The sequence below is a fragment of the Ahaetulla prasina genome, chromosome 2 (genome assembly GCF_028640845.1).
Source record: "Ahaetulla prasina isolate Xishuangbanna chromosome 2, ASM2864084v1, whole genome shotgun sequence".
Lineage (NCBI taxonomy): Eukaryota > Metazoa > Chordata > Lepidosauria > Squamata > Colubridae > Ahaetulla > Ahaetulla prasina.
In genome coordinates, this window is record NC_080540.1 from 282,816,370 (window position 1) to 282,837,039 (window position 20,670).

Below are 20,670 nucleotides of genomic sequence, written 5' to 3' on the forward strand. Positions count from 1 at the left end.
TCCAAGCTCATTATATAAACTTAATGTAGCTTTCAGGGATTCTAATTCTTGCTTTTGAGCTAGTAAAAGATTCTTGGCCATTGGAAACTGAAAAATCAGCTTCTTTGCCAGATACACATTTTTTGTTTTTCGTTGTTCTATTATTATTACTGCGCTACTTACAATCTTAAGGACAAATACACAGTCACAAAGACATTTCACGCAAAGAAAGTGGCTCTGAACCCAGAGCAAAATTCAAATGTGTAAGAGAACTGACATGATTTTTAGAGAGAGAACACAATGCTTGGCATAATTCTTATTATCAAATTATCATTTGATAATTTAACAAGCACCAGATTATATATCTGTGCTAGGTTTAGCAAATCAGTCAACAGTGTGATTCATTTCATAATATTTTCACTTAGTATCTGGATCATCTTATCATATTGTTATCTAATGGTGGAGAGAAATGTTCCTAATAACTTTAACATCTTGGAATTTTTACACTTCTATTTCCAGAATGACGAAAGCCCCAAGGAATTAAAAATTGGATCCTAATACTACAGTCCTGCTGTTCCCAAGTGTTGCTAAGCTAAGGAAACTCCTTGCAGAACCATTTACTTTCTTCTTATCAGTCATGAAAATATTCCAACAATGCTACCCACTGAGAACTTGCTATGAAAATCAGAAATATCTTTCCAAGCTCATTATATAAACTTAATGTAGCTTTCAGGGATTCTAATTCTTGCTTTTGAGCTAGTAAAAGATTCTTGGCCATTGGAAACTGAAAAATCAGCTTCTTTGCCAGATACACATTTTTTGTTTTTCGTTGTTCTATTATTATTACTGCGCTACTTACAATCTTAAGGACAAATACACAGTCACAAAGACATTTCACGCAAAGAAAGTGGCTCTGAACCCAGAGCAAAATTCAAATGTGTAAGAGAACTGACATGATTTTTAGAGAGAGAACACAATGCTTGGCATAATTCTTATTATCAAATTATCATTTGATAATTTAACAAGCACCAGATTATATATCTGTGCTAGGTTTAGCAAATCAGTCAACAGTGTGATTCATTTCATAATATTTTCACTTAGTATCTGGATCATCTTATCATATATAAATAATACAGTAGTTGATATACATTAATAGCTGATACATATTTTCTGATGCCCCATGGTTAACGAAGAAAGAGATATCTTCCTATACATAGCCGCTCAACAATTCAAGTCTTTAGCTACTGGAGGATGATTCTCATAATGAATTTAGGAGGTCAAAATAGATATGATTCAGTCTACCACATTAAATAAACCAACTTATTAAACTTACCTTGTAGCATGGGATTCCCACCTAATATCTACTTTTAGTTTTTATAGCAGGCCAGGGAAACCTTTAAACAATTGCATAGCCTGAATAAAGACGTATACTGTAAATGTTGATTATAAATTAAATATATTTAAAAATTGGGAAAAAATAATGAGCACCATCAGTAACAATATTAATAGCAGCAAATTTCTATTAATGAGCAAAGATCCTAAAGATTTTATATATGTTATACAGTACATGAGCATACATAAAGAAAGATCTGCAGTTTTTATGTTTTATCCCGTATAATATACTTACCAGGCCTTGCAAGGTCATTTAATTCATCTGAAAGAAACAAAGGAAAATGAACGTACAGTTTAAATAAATATATGAAAAGAGATTTATGAGTTAATCAAAAATTAAAATTAAAAGCAGAAGGCAAACCATGTTTAATTATTGCTCTCTTCAGCGCTTACAAAGTTAGTGACAAAGAAAAGGACTAACTTTGTATAATTAGTAGAAGATGTAAAGAAGAAATGAACAGCTCGTGCAAGGATATGGCATCACATTGGCATTCATACAGCACAACATTCCATTCTAGCTATAGATCCCAGAATCACCAAGTTGTCAGTATTTTAGGTTTTATCAGAAAGTTATATGGTATTTGATTAACGTTACCTTCCGTGCATTCTACTGCAACAGATTTTCCACCTTGAGTTTCAAGAGAAAAGAATGCTACAGTGAAGCTTCTGATTTTATTCGTGACATGCAAGAATACACATAGGGGGTATGTTATAGTTACATTTCCAACAAGTTCGGAGCCAAGCACTACAGCATAATTCATACTTAAATGTGTGTCTGTCAAACTGAGAGAAAACTGAATCTATTTATTTATTTTTCTTGCCTAAGGATCTAATAAAGGCAGATGCACTATTCTTATGAAGATATTTAAAATTCCAAACTTGGAAACCAGAACTCTTGAACAGAATATGTGTGTGGATTTGGCAACAAATTCATAAAGGGAACATTATGAAACATTGAAGGCATTTAAAATATGCCTTCGTTGTATACTTTTATTTTTCTAAAATCATGGAGCCAACCTCATATTTATAAGACAAAAGCAAAGTCAGTTATTCCTCTGCCACTATTCACAGATCTAAAGGGTGCTTATGCAAATCACTTTCTTTGCAAATCACAAAGACAGACGTAGCCCTAAATAAAATTGCTATCAGTGTAACAGGCAGATAAGAAGGCATCAGCCAGGATCAAGAAAATAATGAGTAAATCTTTCAGATAGGCTCCTCCCTAGTTCTCATGAAGGGAGAGAAGGGCAAATGCATCCAGACTTGCAAGATTCTTTTACTATAGTATTATAATAAAATTAGAACCAATCTACATCAGTGGTGGGTTGCTCCCGGTTCTGTCTGGTTTTATAGAACTGGTAGTAAAATCGGTGGGAGGCTCCGCCCACCTGTCCGGATGTCATAAATGATGATCTGTGCACGAGCGAAGCGTGTACATGCGCACGGCCCCATTGCGAACCGGTAGTAAAAGTAAGAAGAACCCACTCCTGATCTACATGGCACTGGTTTCCTAGTCTGGTATACCGTGAAGGGCCGATACATATAATTTAGCATGTCTAACCAAGAGCGATCAACAATGGACATATAATATTGAGGCTTTCAACCAATAGTGACCACAGCACATTATAAACTTAAAAAGCCTTACAGAACAATAAACTGTTCATAATGCAAACAATATGCAGTGTTTTATGGAAGGACAATATAATCTCAATTCTGTAGCAGGTTTTGACTGCCTACCTACTAGAAATCCTACAGATTTCCTCAGATTAACAGAGTTGGAAGGGACCTTGTAGGTCATCTAGTCCAGAGGTCTCCAACCTTGGCAACTTTAAGCCTGGCGGACTTCAACTCCCAGCAAAGCTGGCTGGGGAATTCTGGGAGTTGAAGTCCTCTAGGCTTAAAACTGCCAAGGTTGGAGACCACTGATCTAGTCCAACACCCCCCCTCCCAACCGCCCAAGCAGGAGACCCTATGCCATTTCTGACAAATGGCAGTCCAGTCTCTTCTTGAAAGTCTCATGCAATTAGAAACTAAAAAGGAAATGAGGCCTGTCGTAGCCTGACTTGAAATTAATCATGTACATTTTATATAGACATTATATATAGATGTGTTACACTACATACCAGGGGTGTCCAAACCTGGCCCCTTGAAAAGTGGTGGACTTCAACTTCCAGAATTCCCCAGCCAGCATGAGCTATAAATATGAGCAAGGTGCTGGCTTTGGGAGTCGAAGTCCACCACTCTTCAAGGGGCCAAGTCTGGACATCCCTGCTACATACAGTATTTTCCTTCATGGCACACAATACATTTAAAAAGGTTAAGAAAAATGAAAATATTAAAAATGAGAATGTTTAGGGTATCCTATCCTAAAGATGCTTTTCCAAAAGGCAACTGAACTGTCTTGGTTTTTCCTTGAAAACTTTTCGCTTCTCATCCAAGAAGCTTCCTTAGTTCTGTTACTGAACTGAAGAAACTTCTTGGATGAAAAATGTAACCAAGTCCAGTTGCCTTTTGGAAAAGCACCATTGGTACAACCATGGCCTGGATTATTGAGAATCTTCTGACATTATGCATATCCTACTTATACACCCCCAGCAGAATGCAAATAGAAGGTAACATTACTGATATATATCCCTTTCCCACACAGCGTGAATAAACATCAGGAAATCAAGGGAATATGGTAGCAGGGTTAGAAATTTGATAAATAGCATAGAGATCTTATCATTTCGCCCCCCAGCCAGGGCATAAAGTTTATCCTATGTTGGTGGCAATCTTGACATTCAGGGGAACACAATAATTACATAGTTTGAACAAGATTTCCTGCAAGTAAAAAAAAAATCTATAAAATAATTATGACTGTTACAAGAATGTCAACTGTATTGGTGTCCAGCATCAACAAATAAGAACCTAGCCAAGTTCAGACCTTAATTTTCTAGGGAATATTAAGAAATATGGAATTATTCTATGGCTTTTTTTAAAAGATATATATAAAACAAGTCCCGCAAAAACTGCCCTGTTTATTATAACTGATCCCATTAGTAATTTCTTACACTGAAGAATGTAAGAAATGCCAAACCGAACTACATACCATTTTACTGCTTAATTAAATTTACTATTAGACTCCTTACCTATAGTTACTTTCACTTTTCTGCTTTCTTCATTGTCTTGATTATTGTACACGCGACACCAATACGTTCCTTGATGTTCAATGTCTACGCAGGATACCTTCAAGAGTACCACACATTTTCTAGTTAGGCAGTCACCAAAGTTCGTTCTTTTTATTCCAGCAATACTATCAAATACCTTTCAATAAAGTTTGCATTCTGACAGCCTGAATCTGAAGCTACAAATTCTGCAGCCTAATTCACTGTGATGAGAAACCTTTCAAATTGCAGACAAAGGCTCATTAAAAAAAAAATCCTTCCTCACAGAGAAAAAAATTACAGGTAGTTACAGGTAGTTCTCAATATATGACCAAATTGAGCCCAAATTTTCTATTGCTAAGCAAGACAGTTGTTAATAGAATAGAATTTATTGGCCAAGTGTGATTGGACAGACAAGGAATTTGTCTTGGTGCATATGCTCTCAGTGTACATAAAAGAAAAGATACGTTCATCAAGGTACAACATTTACAACACAAATGATGGTCATAGGGTACAATTTAACCCTTAATGATAGCAACAAAAATTTACAGTCATACAGTCATAAGTGGAAAGAGATGGGTGATGGAAACGATGAGAAGATTAATAGTAGTGCAGATTTCGTAATAGTTTGACAGTGTTGAGGGAATTATTTGTTTAGCAGAGTGATGGCCTTTGGGAAAAAACTGTTCTTGTGTCTAGTTGTTCTGGTGTGCAGTGCAGTGAATTGTGCCTCGTTTTACAACCTTTCTTACCATAGTTGTTAAGTGAATCACTGAAGTTGTTAAGTTAGTAACATGTTGTTAAGCAAATCTGGCTTCCCCATTGACTTTGCTTGTCAGAAGGTCGCAAAACGTGATCACATGATGCTGGGACCCTGCAACTGTCATAAATACAGGCCAGCTGCCAAGAGTCTGAATCCTGATCATGTGACCATGGGGATGCTGCAATGACTGAGTGGAAAAACGGTCGTAAGTCACTTTTTTTTAGTGCTGTTATAATTCAAACGGTCACTAAATGAATGGCTGTAGGTCCAGGACTATCTATAGATCCTAATACAGATTGCTGGCGTCTATTTTTCCTTTTAAAATTTACACTATGTTACATATATACAAATCTTTCCAAACTTTGAATCCATTTTTCGTGAACTGTCTTCCTACAAGAGAAAAAAAAGTGCTCTATATGCTGTACAACCCTGGTAAATAGATGGGGAAGAAATGGAGGTAGTGACAGATTTTATTTTCCTGGGCTCCAAGATGGGGACTGCAGATGGGGACTGCAGCCAAGAAATTAAAAGACGCTTGCTCCTGGGGAGGAAAGCTATGGCAAATCTAGACAGCGTACTAAAAAGCAGAGACATCACCCTGCCAACAAAAGTGCGTATAGTCAAGGTTATGGTTTTCCCAGTTGCAATGTATGGCTGTGAAAGCTGGACCATAAAGAAGGCTGAGTGCCAAAGAATTGAGGCTTTGAACTATGGTGCTGGAGAAGACTCCCGCGAGTCCCTTGGACTGCAAGGCGATCAAACCAGTCAGTCCTAGAGGAGATCAACTGCTCTTTAGAAGGCCAGATCCTGAAGGTGAAACGCAAATACTAATGAGAAGGAAGGAAGGTCTCACTGGAGAAGAGCCTAATGCTAGGAACGATTGAGGGCAAAAGAAGAATGGGACGACAGAGAATGAGGTGGCTGGATGGAGTCACTGAAGCAGTCGGCATGAGCTTAAATGGACTCCAGAGGATGGTAGAGGACAGGAAGGCCTGGAGGAACATCGTCAGACACGACTTCTCAACTAACAACAACAACATGCCATTTAAATTTAAGGGAAAATACAGGTAGTCTTTGACTTACAACCACAATTGATCCTAACATTTCTATTGCTAAGTGAGACATTTGTTCAGTGAATTTTGCCCCACTGTACGACCTTTCTTGTCACAGCTGTTATGTGAATCACTGCAGGTGTTAAGTTAATAACATGTTTGTTAAGTGAATCTGGTTTCCGCATTGACTTTGCTTCTCAGAAGGTTGAAAAGGTGATCCATGACCCTGGGACAATGCAACCATCATAAATATGAACCAGTCGCTAAGTGTCTGAATTTTAATCACATGACCATGGGGATGCTGCTATGGTTGTGTGAAAAATGGTCATAAGTCACTTTTTTCCAATACCGTTGTAACTTTGAACAGTCCCTAAACAAACTGTAATAAGTCAAGGACTACTTGTAATATCTTTCTACAGTCAGCATTAATGCCTAAGAATAAAGCTATTCAATTATTGTTTGTAAGCTATGATTAATGATTTGTAATAATTATGGCCTATTTATTTATTTATTTATTTATTGTTTATATTTATATACCGCCCTATCTCCCACAGGACTCAGGGCGGTTTACAGGCATTTAAAAGCAAAAAATACAATAAATACAATTCTAAAAACAATTAAAAAACTTATTCAAAAGCCTTAATTAAAAATATAAAAATTAAAACCCAAGATAAAACCCATAAACTAAAATCTAACTCTATGACCTATTACTTGCTGTTTATGTATACACTGTGAGCTTATGAACCGGAGACAAATTCCTTGGGTGTCTAATCTCACTTGGCCAATAAAGAATTGCATTGCGTTGTATTGCGTTGCGTTGCATTGCATTGCATTGCATTGTTAATTGTGCTCAGAGAGCACCAAGGACCTTTTATAACTGCGAAATCTACCAAATTCTGCATCGTTATTCTGTCCTGTCCTGTCCTGTCCTATCCTATCCTATCCTTTCCTATCCTAAGAATTTCATAAAACTAATGCTAACTTAATGGAGGTCATTGCGTTAAGGCTCATGCATAGTCTTGCATCAACTTTGCGGTCATGCTAAATAATCAAAAGCCTTGGGTTTAGCCTCTCAGCCAGTAAATACTTTGGGATATAGGATACAAGCAATTAAATTCACTTCGGACTGCAATATTCCACAGAGAGCCATGCACCTATTATCAGCGTGCTGATGGCAAAACATTAGGGGGTTAATGAACATGCTATCTTATTAACTGAATTTCAGAATTCCTCTTGGAGAGTTTATTTCGAGGAGCCTTTGAATGTAAAATGTGTCATCAATTCCTCATCAGTGTAGCTGAGGGTGGGGGTGGGGAACAGACTTACCACATAGGTCTTTTTCTCTCCATTGGGAAGTGGGAATTCTTCTTTGTACCACTGGTACTGTGGCGTGGGATTTCCTGTGGCTTCACATTGAAGAATTAACATTTGCCCAACCATCAAGTTCTGAGATTGCGGTTGCAGGTAGATGTGTATTTTCTTTTCAGGCAACTCGAGGTAGCTTCCTGAAATTGAAGAGGTTTAAATGTTTGTGAGATACAAATCTTTTCAGCCAAAGCAACAGAGATAGGCCATAAGCAAGTCAGCAAAGAACGATAATTTCTTCGCCTACAACTGGGTCCTCCTCAGTGACTTCCTCATTTATTTGCTGCCACTAATTTAAAGGAAGTGGACGGTTTTGAGAAGAAAGCAATAAACAGGGTGCGCTTGTTCCTTTAGAGCAGGGGTGTCAAACTCGATTTCATTGAGGGCCACATCAGGGTTGTGTTTGACCTTGGAGGGGCGGGGAGGGGGGCATGGCCAGGTGTCGAGGATTGCACACGGCCCTCCCGAGCTCCGTTTTTGGCTGCAGTGGCCTCCTGCAGTGCTCTGCCAGCGAAAATGGAGCCCGGGATGGCTGTGTAGAGGCACCACGGGCCAGTCCTTCGCTCTTTCCAGAATGGGCCCACAGGCCAGATCTAAGCACCCTGCGGGCCCGGATGCAGCCCGCAGGCCTTGAGTTTGGCATCCTTGCTTTAGAGCAGGGATAGGGGATGATGACCCCTTTGTGATCGGTGGACTTCGACTCCCAGAATTTCTGAGCCTGCTTTAGAGAGTCAATTCAGAATACTAAATTTAAAAAGGTGCTGCAGATCATCCTCCACTTACAATTGGTTGCTTAATGACTGTTCAAAGTTACTACCTCTCAAAAATACTTACAACCTGGTGACCCCCATGGTCACATACTACATTTTGGATGCTTGGCAACCAGCCCACGTTCACAGTCATTTTCGGTACCCCGATTTAGGGTGTTTTTGCCAGAAACTATGACTATCATTCAGTGTTGTACCTTATGATTCTTGATGAACGTATCTTTTCTTTTATGTACACTGAGAGGATACGCACCAATTCCTTGTGTCACACTTGGCCAATAAAAAATTCTATCCTATCCTATCCTATCCTATCCTATCCTATCCTATCCTATCCTATCCTATCCTATCCTATCCTATCCTATCCTATTAACTGGCATTTACTTCCAGTTTCTGGCAAAAAAAACACCCTATAGTGAATAATGGTTTTGCTTAAAAAAGCTACATTCACTTTATGACTGTCACATTTGCTACTACTACTACAGTTATGTCGCTTCCGGGTTGAAGGGATTAGCCGGTGACATCTTCATTGCCCAGGGAATGTCCAATAGGAGGCTCTTTTCATGTCCCACCAAAGTGGTACCTGTTGTGTCTCGCTCGCTTTCCCCGCAGCCGGGCCCTTCTTATCTCCTTCCGAACGCTGAGGAATGTCCTGGCATGCCTCCAGGCGCCAGCCCTGGCACCATGCCCAGACAGGCCGAGCAAGAAGAAGGGCCTGACGTGCCTCCAGCCCCCAGCCCTGGCTCCATGCCCAGGCAAACGGAGCAACTAGACCCCTCCCCCTCCCCCACAGCATGTGAGCCTGAGGAATGTCAATTACCAACAGCTGGAGCCTGGAGAGATCCTCGCTTCAGGAGAATTGATAGGCAGCGTCAGCAAAAGGAAGGGAGGGGCAGGCCTGGATAAGTGCTGAATCATGGAGCCACACTCCATGGCCTATATAAAGGATCTGCTTTCTGGCATTCTGTTGTGTCTCGTTCACTTTCCCCGCAGCTGGGCCCTTCTTATCTCCTCCCAAACGCTGAGGAATGTCCTGGCATGCCTCCAGGCCCCAGCCCTGGCACCATGCCCAGACAGGCCGAGAAAGAAGTGCCTCCAGCCCCCAGCCCCGGCTCCATGCCCAGGCAAATGGAGCAACTAGACCCCTCCCCCTCCCCCACAGCATGTGAGCCTGAGGAAGGTCAATTACCAACAGCTGGAGCCTGGAGCGACCCTCGCTTCAGGAGAATTGATAGGCAGCGTCAGCAAAAGGAAGGGAGGGGCAGGCCTGGATAAGTGCTGAATCATGGAGCCACACTCCATGGCCTATATAAAGGATCTGCTTTCTGGCATTCTGTTGTGTCTCGTTCGCTTTCCCCGCAGCCGGGCCCTTCTTATCTCCTCCCGAACGCTGAGGAATGTCCTGGCATGCCTCCAGGCCCCAGCCCTGGCACCATGCCCAGACAGGCCGAGGAAGAAGTGCCTCCAGCCCCCAGCCCCGGCTCCATGCCCAGGCAAATGGAGCAACTAGACCCTGATACGAACTTCCCTGACCCGGCCGTCAGCGGAGGAGTGGGACACGACACATTCTCTGAGTCAGGCAAAGTCTACCTTGGATTGCTGAAGTCACTTCCTGGTCTCCTGTCTGCCTTGAGAATTTTGCTAGGACTTTGGCAGAGCTGCAGCGGCACACCTGATACGGACTTCCCCGATCCGGCCGTCAGCGGAGGAGTGGGACCCGACAGGTACCTATCTGTTGTGACTCGTCCTCCCTCCTCTCCTTAGCCGGGCCCCTCCTGTCTCCAACTGGGCCTTTTATCAGACTCCGAGTCTGATAATGAAGATGAACAGCCTGTCATGCCTCCAGCCCCCGGCCCTGGCCCCATGCCTGGAGAGGATTCCAGGAGTGAAAGGAGTAGCCCAAGAAACCTCACTCATACAGCGTGTGTTCCTTTGGCTCAGCCTTCAGAGCAGGAAGCCAGCCAGGTGCTGGAATTACCTGGGTCTACTCCCTCTGACCCCTCCCTTTCCCAGACGCTGACAGCAGATCCAGCTGAAGACAATTCAGCGTGGGAGGACCCTCGCTTCCGGAGATCTGAGAGGTGACGCCAGCAGAAGGAAAGATGGGGCAGGCCTGGATAAATGCTGAGTCATGGAGCCACACCCCACAGCCTATATAAAGGACCTGCTTTTGGCATTCCAACCTTGAGTCAAGCAAAGTCTTAGCTAGTTTGCTGATATCGGACTCTATCGCTGAAGTCACAACTTGGACTCCTGCCTGTCCTGATAAACCTCGAAGGAACTTGGCAAGCTGCAGAGGCTTCATTGCCAAGTTTGTTACGGACTTCCTTGACTCGTTCGTCGGAGTGGGAGTGGGACACGACACATCTATCTACTCACTGTCTCCCATTTTCAAACTGTTGGGTTGGCAGGAGATGAAGCCAGTGATGGGAGCTCACTCCACCACATGGGAGCAACTGGGTCTCAAATGGGAGCCTGCCAATCATCAGCCCAGCATCCTTACCACGTGACTGTGTTCCTTGCCATATTTGCTTAGCATCTACCAGAAAAAAAGGTAGTAAAATTGGGGTCCGGTCACATGATGACCTGCTTTACAACTGTCATGACTTAAGACTGCAATTGTGGGCTGAAATACAGTTATAACTCAAGGACTACTGTAGTTACTCAGGTGATTTTTAATTCATATTAAATTATTTGCCATGTTCATGTTCTGAGAACTTCTTAGTGGTTAATACATTTTCTTGTATTAAAGCAAAAAATATTCCTACAGGTAACATATATTAATGGCTAGATGCTAATTCATTGCAGAAGTACTATATTACGTATGATACAAATAAATTACAATTAAGGCTTCACTCCTATTTCATGCACCATAAAACTTACACATAAAACTAATAGCAACTACTGCCATATTTAATTGCATATTCCTTTTTAATAAGAAATACTAGAGTTGTAAAGTACTGTAAAAAAAACCCTGAAGTATATTATCTTTTTGGACAAGAAATTGCTTAAGTGATTATCCACCAAGATATACAGTATCTGACGATAATATTTTAATGACTTATCATTTTAATGCAGGAGTGATAAGAAACTGTATTTAATCCAGAACAGTATAGCTAAACTAGATGGTTAAGAGAAGAAAACATGTCAAGAAGAAAACAACATCCTAATCAAGGACCTACCAAAGAGAAAAAACTTGGGACCTATTTTATAAATAGTTAGAAAATAGAAGCAGAAGTTAGTAATTTATAATTAAGGATGATCACTAAAATAAAAGTATATATAAAAACAATAATACCATAAGCAATATTATCACTGGATTATACTTGATTATAGATTACATTGTATAGGGCGATTAGAAGGGAAGATTACTTTGTATATATTATTCTCAAATTATGAGAAAAATGGTTATAATGATGGTGTATATAAAACTATGTGTATTCAAAAGATATTTGATACAAACAGTACACTGACGTTGGAGAAATGGAAACGTTATACATAACAACGGAAAATGCATAATTTTTTTTAAAAAAAAGAAAAAAACATACCCCCACCAACACAGGCAAGACAAGCTTCTGTATGCAGATAGTCCTCGACTTAAAACAGTTCGTTTAATGACAGAAGATATAATGGCACTGAAAAAAGTGACTTACGACCGTTTTTCACACTTATGACCATTGCAGCATCCCCACGATAATATGATTTACATTTAGATGCTTGGCAACTGACTCATACTTATGACGGTTGCAGTGCCCTGTGGTCATGTGATCACCTTTTGTGACCTTCTGAACAGCAAAATCAATGGGGACGCCAGATTCACTTAACAACGGTGCTACTAATTTTTAACAACTGCAGTGATTCATTTCACAAATGTGGCAAGGAAAGTTGTAAAATGGGGCAAAACTCACTTAACAAATTTCTCACTTAGCAACATACATTTTGGGTTCAATTGTGGTCGTAAGTAGAGGACTACCTGTATAAACAGGGATACTCTCATTTTCTAGGTAAGAAGTTACCTATTTGAATGTAACATCTGCAAGCAAGCAAGCAAGCTCAGAGGGTGCCAGGGACTGCCCGGTTCAATTCTGAGCTACAAATATTCTCTTTTATTTGAAAGCAATGAAACATACCTCAACCTTACATCATTTGGAGTGGCTCCAAGTGTTAGTGGGCTCAACTCAGGATGTAGCTCTTATCAACAAAGCTTTAAATGGATTTAAATGCTTTCTTGAGGGATCAGAGAAGCCATTTATTACTCAGTTTCCAGTGACAGATAAAGACTTTCCTGGTTCATTCAGCATTAAATGGTTTTTAATATATGATCTAAAACATGTGTTTTTCAGAAACCCATAGTTAACTAAATTGCTTTAATGTGAATGTTTACACTGTGTTAAGATACTTCTCATTAAAATATAATATAGAAATACTTTTAAAAAGTCACTAAGAAACAAGCAGTGAAAATTTTCCAGGTAAATACTGACAGATAAGTCTTTAAACTTTCATGAACTTGTGCCCCTGCTAAAAGTGCCGTGTTTTTTGGAGTATAAGATGCACCTTAGTTTTTGAAAAATAAGAAAAAAGCTGATTGGCAGGTGGATCAGCCTCCTGGAATACCCCCAATCAGCTGTTGAATTTTAGCAACAGGTTTCTTGATTGTGAGCTCTGTGTCTTACTTTTTTTTTTGCTTCTGCCTCTGAAACTACTGAAACTCGGTTTCAGAAATAACATTTTTTTCTGCCTCAGAAAGCCTCTGAAACAGCTTCAGAAAAAAAGCCTCTGAAACTCTGTTTGGGGGCTTCTTTTCTGAAGCTCTGTTTGGAGGCTTTTTTTCTAAAGCTCTGTTTGGGGGCTTCTTTCTGAAGCTTCTTTTCAGATGCTTTTTTCAGCCTCTGAAACCTCGGTTTGAGAAGCTAGGTGGGGCTACATTCAGAGTATAAAACGCACCCAGATTTTCACCCTCTTTTTTTGAGGGGGGGGGGGAAGGTGTGTCTTATACTCCAAAAAAATATGGTACATAAAAGCTGTAAAGTATTTTCTCCAGGACTGATGACAGATGCTTTTAAATCTGTTGTTGTGGTCAAATATACCAGCATGGACTCATTAAAAGTTTTCAGAAATCTATTATCGTTATAACCTAACGTGACAGAGATTTAAGAATTGTGTTTCCTGAAACTGCAGCCATAGAGAAAGGAGAAAAGTCCATAATCAGAGATTCTATGACTTCATAATCAATCACAATCATCCCTATGCCAAGAAAAAGAACTTTAGAAATCTAAAAATATTATTGTTACATTAAAATGAAAGTAGAAAATCAGTACACCTCCTATTTACACCTTCTTGCCATTTCTACCATGTAAAAAGTTTGTAACCCACCATCAGCATCTCTTTGGCTATCACAAACATCCAGCTGTGCCCATTGGCTGAATTCATAGGAAGAATCGCTGTTCACTCGACATATGTATAATCCCGCATCTTCTGCAGTTACTTGATTGAATATCAGTTCTGGGGAATTCCCATATGGAACCTGAATTAGGGTACAACAAAAAACACATTGCCACAATAGGGAAGATTTTGGAAGGTATAATACAATAGTGTTTACCTATATTACACACAAAAGCTGGTTTTGCTGATCGTTGATTTAAACTTCGATTGATTGGTGAACTCAACCATTGTTCTATGTTGAACATTATTTTAAACCAATAGAATAGAGTTTCAGCAAAGATCAGTTTGGAGTTCAGGCCTATTCATTCCCTGTTTGAGACAGATTAATTAAGAAAAATGAAATCTCAAGTCCTCAAGATTTTAAAATTTGAATGATTGTTTGATTCAATTTTTATACCACGCGTCTCAATCTAACTTACTCTTGTTTATCTTATCTAACAATTATATTATTATGTTATCTAATAATTTTCATTCTGAAAGACACTCAGCATAAATATTATCAACACAACAATACTGTTAAACGGGATTATCAACGCTTCTTTGTTGGAAGGGGTTTTCCCTGCCGCCTTGAAAGAGGCGGTGGTGAGACCCCTCCTTAAGAAGCCCTCCCTGGACCCAGCTGTTTTGGGTAATTATCGTCCAGTCTCCAACCTTCGCTTTGTTGCGAAGGTTGTAGAGAGTGCCGTGGCGCGACAGCTACCCCAATACCTGGATGAAGACGTCTATCTAGACCCGTTCCAGTCCGGCTTCCGACCCGGATACAGCACGGAGACAGCTTTGGTCGCATTGGTGGATGATCTCTGGAGGGCTCGGGACAGGGGTTATTCCTCTGCCCTGGTCCTATTAGACCTCTCAGCGGCGTTCGATACCATCGACCATGGTATCTTGCTGCGCCCGTTGGGGGGATTGGGAGTGGGAGGCACCGTATATCGGTGGTTCTCCTCCTATCTCTCTGACCGGCCGCAGACGGTGTTGACAGGGGGGCAGAGGTCGACCGCGAGGGGCCTCACTTGTGGGGTCCCTCAGGGGTCGATTCTCTCGCCCCTTCTGTTCAACATCTACATGAAACCGTTGGGTGAGATCATCAGTGGTTTCGGGGTGAGATACCAGCAGTACGCTGATGACACTCAGCTGTACTTTTCCACCCGGACCACCCCAATGAAGTTGTTGAAGTGCTGTCCCGGTGTTTGGAAGCCGACGGGTCTGGATGGGGAGAAACAGGCACAAGCTTAACCCCTCCAAGAGGGATTGGCGGTGGATCGCGCCACCCCGATTCAGTAAGCTGCAGCCGCGGCTGGCTGTTGGTGGCGAGTTATTGGCCCCAAAGGATAGGGTGCGCAACTTAGGTGTCCTCCTGGACGACCGGCTGTCGTTTGAAGATCATTTGACGGCCGTCTCCAGGGGGGCCTTCCACCAGGTTCGCCTGGTTCGGCAGTTGCGCCCCTTCCTTGATCGGGATGCCTTATGCACGGTCACTCATGCGCTCGTTACCTCTCGCTTGGATTACTGTAATGCTCTCTACATGGGGCTCCCCTTGAAGTGCGCTCGGAGGCTTCAGTTAGTCCAGAATGCAGCTGCGCGGGTCATAGGAGGAGCTACAAGTAGATCCCTTGTAACACCGATCCTGCGCAGGCTGCACTGGCTGCCTGTGGCTTTCGAGTGCACTTTAAGGTGTTGGTTATGACCTTTAAAGCGCTCCATGGCTTAGGACCTGGGTACTTACGGGACCGCCTGCTGCTACCACATGCCTCCCACCGACCCGTACGCTCCCATAGAGAGGGACTTCTCAGGGTGCCGTCCGCCAAACAATGCCGGCTGGCGGCCCCCAGGGGAAGGGCCTTCTCTGTGGGGGCACCCACACTCTGGAATGAGCTTCCCCCGGGTTTACGTCAAATACCTGACCTCCGGACATTTCGCCACGAACTAAAAACACATCTTTTTATTCGCGCAGGGCTGGCTTAAATTAGTTTTAAGGGGAAATTTTATTAATTTTAAATGGGGTTTTTAGTATGGAAAATTTTAATTTCAGGCTAATTTAATAAGTTTTTAAAAGGTATTTTAATTTGTATATTGTGTTGTTTTTACTTTTGCCTGTACACCGCCCTGAGTCCTTCGGGAGAAGGGCGGTATAAATATTATCAACACAACAATACTGTTAAAATGGATTAAAATGGAAGGCAAAGTAAAGGCTGCCTGATAAACTTGTAGATGAGCAGGGAGTTAGTCTCTCCAATTCAGGACCAAGACTAAGAACATAAAGAGGAGCTTTTAAGGCATTATTGAGATGTAATGTATTGACTTTTCATTGATTGATTCATTAATTGACTGACTGATTGACCAACTGATTGATTCATTGATCGATTCATTCATTCATTCATTCATTCATTCATTCCACTACCTTACAACAGTTACAACAGTAACTCTAGGCAGTTTACAAAGCTTGAATAATTTGTAAGGCAATGCAAGGCAAGAGAAATCAAGCAGATAACAGTAAGACTGCTAAAATCCACAAAACCAGTTTTACACCAAAAGACATAGAATGGATCAACAAGTGTAGTCACAAAATACGCTGCAGAAAAAGCCAGATCTGACGTGACTATGGGACACTGCAAACAGCCATAAATTCAGCCCATTTCCAAGCCCCCAAAGTGAGGTCATGTGACCATGGGAAGGGAGCTGATCATTGGAACTGAATCAAATCTGAGTTCCAATGTACCACTCAGGTAGGCCTATTGGAACTTTGATTAGTTGCAAGTTGAGAACTGTCTATATAGTTTGAATACTTAGAACTGCAGCTTAATATGATAATGTATTTCCATGCACACATCATGTTAATTCAATTAACATTAAATACCTATTTTGGATGTGAAGTGTACTTTTGAGAATGGGAAAATTTCATACTATATAGACCCAGATCAAAAAAAAATCAAAATATTACATGAAGAGTACTTAAACTTCAACAATAGTGAAATTTCAAGTTCTGCCAAATGCAAGTGTGTACCAGTAATGGAATCATTTTGTATCCACAGGTCCTTATTCAACACTGCTTAATGTCATAGAATTGTTTTGTCCAAAAAGAAACCAGTTATATTCATATTTTAGTTGCATATTATAAACACCCATTCAATATTTTTATGAGTGCTGCCAAGATCCCTGCAATATACTGATTTTCCCTGTGAAATTACTATTCCTCAAATATGAAAAACACATTTCTTTTAAAAATCATGGGCACTGAAAAAATGGTACGTTGGCTTCAAGAATTTGAGTTATTTTACCATACATTTTATCCCACTTAAGTTTTCAAAATAACTTAAAATAAGAATTTGGGAACTATTGTGTAATAGGCCTATGCACAGTATAGTATCATGATGTCAACCCTTCACATCTTGTGTGAGATGGATGGCCGATTAAATTGGTTTAAATAAAATAAACCCCTCAAATATAGACTAGACTAGGAGACTAAAGTCATGCAGCTTTATATTACTTTTATTGATGTGAATATACTACAGGTAGTCCTCAACTTACAACTTACAGATACCTCACATCCTGGACATAAACTGTTTCAACTTCTACCCTTAAAACGACGCTATAGGGCACTGCAACTAGATACAAGAACAGTTTTTTCCAGAATGCCATCACTCTGCTAAACAAATAATTCCCTCAACACTGCCAAACTATTTACTAAATCTGCACTACTATTAATCTTCTCATCGTTCCCATCACCCATCTCCTTCCACTTATGACTATAACTTTGTTGCTTGTATCCTTACAATTTATACTGTAATTGATTGTTTCCTGATTAACCAAATTGTAGCCTATGACTATAATTAAGTGTTGTATCATTAAGTGTTAAATTTATACCCTATGACTATCATTAAGTGTTGTAAGTGTTGTACCTTGATGAAAGTATCTTTTCTTTTATGTACACTGAGAGCATATGCACCAAGACAAATTCCTTGTCCATCCAATCACACTTGGCCAATAAAAATTCTATTCTATTCTATTCTATTCTATTCTATTCTATTCTATTCTATTCTATCTGTTCTTGTCTAGTCTAGCCTAGCCTAGTCTATACAATCGCAATTGAACACAAAATTTCTGTTGTTAAATGAGACATTAATTAAGTGAATTTTGCCCCATTTTCCAACCTTCTTGTCTGAGTTGTTAAGTGAATCACCACAGTTGATAAGTTAGTAACCCAGTTGTTAAGTGACTCGGCCTTCCCCATTGACTTTGCTCATCAGAAGGTTGCAAAAGGTGATCACATGACCCTGGGACACGGCAAAAATGATAAATATGAATCAGATGCCAGTCATCTGAATTTTGATCACATGATCATGGGGATGCTGGAAAGGCTGAAACTGTGAAAAATGGCCATAAGTCACTTTTTTCACAGCAGCTGTAACTTTGAACAGTCACTAAATGAACTGTTGTAAGTTGAGGACTACCTGTAGCAGACTCTTTCAGGTCTCAATATGCTTTCATCCTCCCTCCCTTTATCCTCAAGACACCTCGGGACGCTTGCCTGAGATGTTTTTCTCAGGTTACAATTCTGCCCAGTGCACAGTTGAGAGATGGTCATGAAGATAAAATCCGGAAACACTTCTGCATACAGTGTCACATTCAACTCACAAAAGAGAGGTGGGATAAACAGTATAAATAGAATAAAAACATTTTTAATTTTTTTTTTCTTATTCATTAAATTTGTTTGCCATCTATCTCGCCCAAATAATAAATAAGATACAGATAGTCTTCTACTTACAACCCCAACTGGGCCTGAAATCTCAGTCACTGAGTGAAGCTGTCATTAAGCAAGATGCCATGTGACTGCTTTGCTCAAAAAATGCAATCCAGGCTCTTCCATTTGTGATCATTAAGTGGACCATTGTAGAGAGGGCCTGGATGAGGGAGAGAGACCAAGCCTCCCACCACACCCAGAATGGGACAACTCTTCATGGCCAAGTCACCCTGGCCAACTTGCGACAAGACAATTCAACATGAGATAACTCAAGAGAGGGACAAGTAGAATTGCAGCTCTAAAGGTTCAAGCCTGACACAAGACAAGGCCCTCTGCAATTCTACTTGTCTCTCTCTTGAATTATGCCGTATTGAATTGTCCCGTAGCGAGTTGGCCGCAGTGAGATGGCCGAGGCAGGTTGGCTGTGGTGACTTGTCCACAGTGACTTGTCATAGACCCCACCACACGAGGCAGGACCAGATTCTCTCCTGTCCCACCAGGAGGGAGAACAATCACAAGAATGCTGATTTGAAATCTGTTCCTCTAGCGCAGGGGTGTCAAACTCAAGGCCCGCAGGCCGGCCTAGAAATAACAAAGGACCTGCCTGCGGTGCCTTCTGCTGGCCAAAACAGGCTGTGCGAGACCCCTGCGGCCTCTTTTCAGCCAGCACAGTGCTGCAGGAAGCCGTGGAAGCCAAAAATGGGCCACAGGGGAGGTTGAATGAGCCTCTCCCCCCGTGGCCCATTTTCAGCCAACAGAGTGCTGTAGGAGACCATGGAGGCTGAAAATGGGCCATGTGGCCACGGGGGGGGGGGAGGACTGTCGCGCGAGGCCCCCGTGGCCCGTTTTCAGCCAACAGCGTGTTGCAGGAGGTGTCCGTCCCTTCTCTCCCCCGCACCCTCAGCCCACAGACGAGAACTACAATGCTGATCCGGCCCTTGAAGAAATCCAGTTTGACACCCCTGGTCTAGCATGCTGAGGGATTTCGTAAATCAAGGATTATCTTTATATAGAATACATAGGAGTCTAACATTCCACAAGTCTTATGTTGTAAGGAAAAGATGAATGAAAAATACATTCAATATGAGATTGGAAACCTTATATGGACCTTTTGTTCAATGAAAAAAAGACTGAATTGATTATGTGTTTGGAGATGAAAAAGGCTTAAAGAGGGAGGGAAAAATTAAAACAGCAAATACTTGATGAAAAGAAGGTTAAAAGTCACAATTCTATGCTTTCTTTCTTTTTTCCTTTTCCTTTCTTTCTTTTTCTTTTAAGTTTAATTTTATATACTTTTTAATATTTTCAATACTTTTATTGTACTGAAAAGTCTTAATAAAATTTTTTTAAAAAAAAGAACATTGCCTTCAATAAGGTCTAAAATTTTCTACATTTTAGAAGCTATCATTTACATTTTAGTATATTTATTTACCATTTTTTTCTCTTTAAACCACTGATAATATAGGAGAGGATATCCTGTTGCCCAGCAGCTTAGTTTCACCTTCTGGCCAGATAAAACAGCTTGGGATTCTGGTTCTACCATGATCTTTATACCTATGGAAAAGATAAGACCAATCTACATTTAACACAACGGAAGTTAATTATATAAACACACTGAAGTTTGCTTGCTTATTTAATTGTTTGTTGGGTTTGTCAGGCTGTCTAATCATAAAAAAAAATGAAGACGGCATACAGGACAAATTGAAAATACAATAAAACGGTAAAGGGCTAAGGAAATCTGGAAGATGTGATCTCAGAACCGCTGAACAAAATCTTTCAGAGACCCTGGAGCAGGTGGGAACTGCCCCACTGGAAAAGAATTGATGTCATCCCAATCATTCAAGAAGGAGAAAAAGTGGATCCAAGAAACTACAGTTTGACATCAATAGCTGGTAAAATCCTAGAAAAGATAATCAAGCAACAACGGAAGTGGTGTTAACATCTATATCAAAAATTCCAGGTATCTTAGAGAACACCTTATTCAACAAAAAACAATATTTCACTAGACTTAATAGACTCCACTGCATTTATA

General features: G+C 40.6%; 1 protein-coding gene across 1 annotated transcript in view; it reads right to left on the bottom strand.

Moving 5' to 3' along the window:
* Nucleotides 1-20,670, bottom strand: part of MALT1 (MALT1 paracaspase) — a 65,011-nt gene that overhangs the window by 37,561 nt on the left and 6,780 nt on the right. Inside the window, exons 3-8 of the mRNA XM_058168101.1 lie at nucleotides 20,071-20,192; nucleotides 13,832-13,982; nucleotides 7,656-7,834; nucleotides 4,500-4,596; nucleotides 1,967-1,999; nucleotides 1,607-1,633 (exon numbers count right to left, since the gene is read on the bottom strand). Of these exons, the coding sequence (XP_058024084.1) occupies nucleotides 1,607-1,633; nucleotides 1,967-1,999; nucleotides 4,500-4,596; nucleotides 7,656-7,834; nucleotides 13,832-13,982; nucleotides 20,071-20,192 (609 nt within the window). The remainder of the gene's footprint in view (nucleotides 1-1,606; nucleotides 1,634-1,966; nucleotides 2,000-4,499; nucleotides 4,597-7,655; nucleotides 7,835-13,831; nucleotides 13,983-20,070; nucleotides 20,193-20,670) is intronic.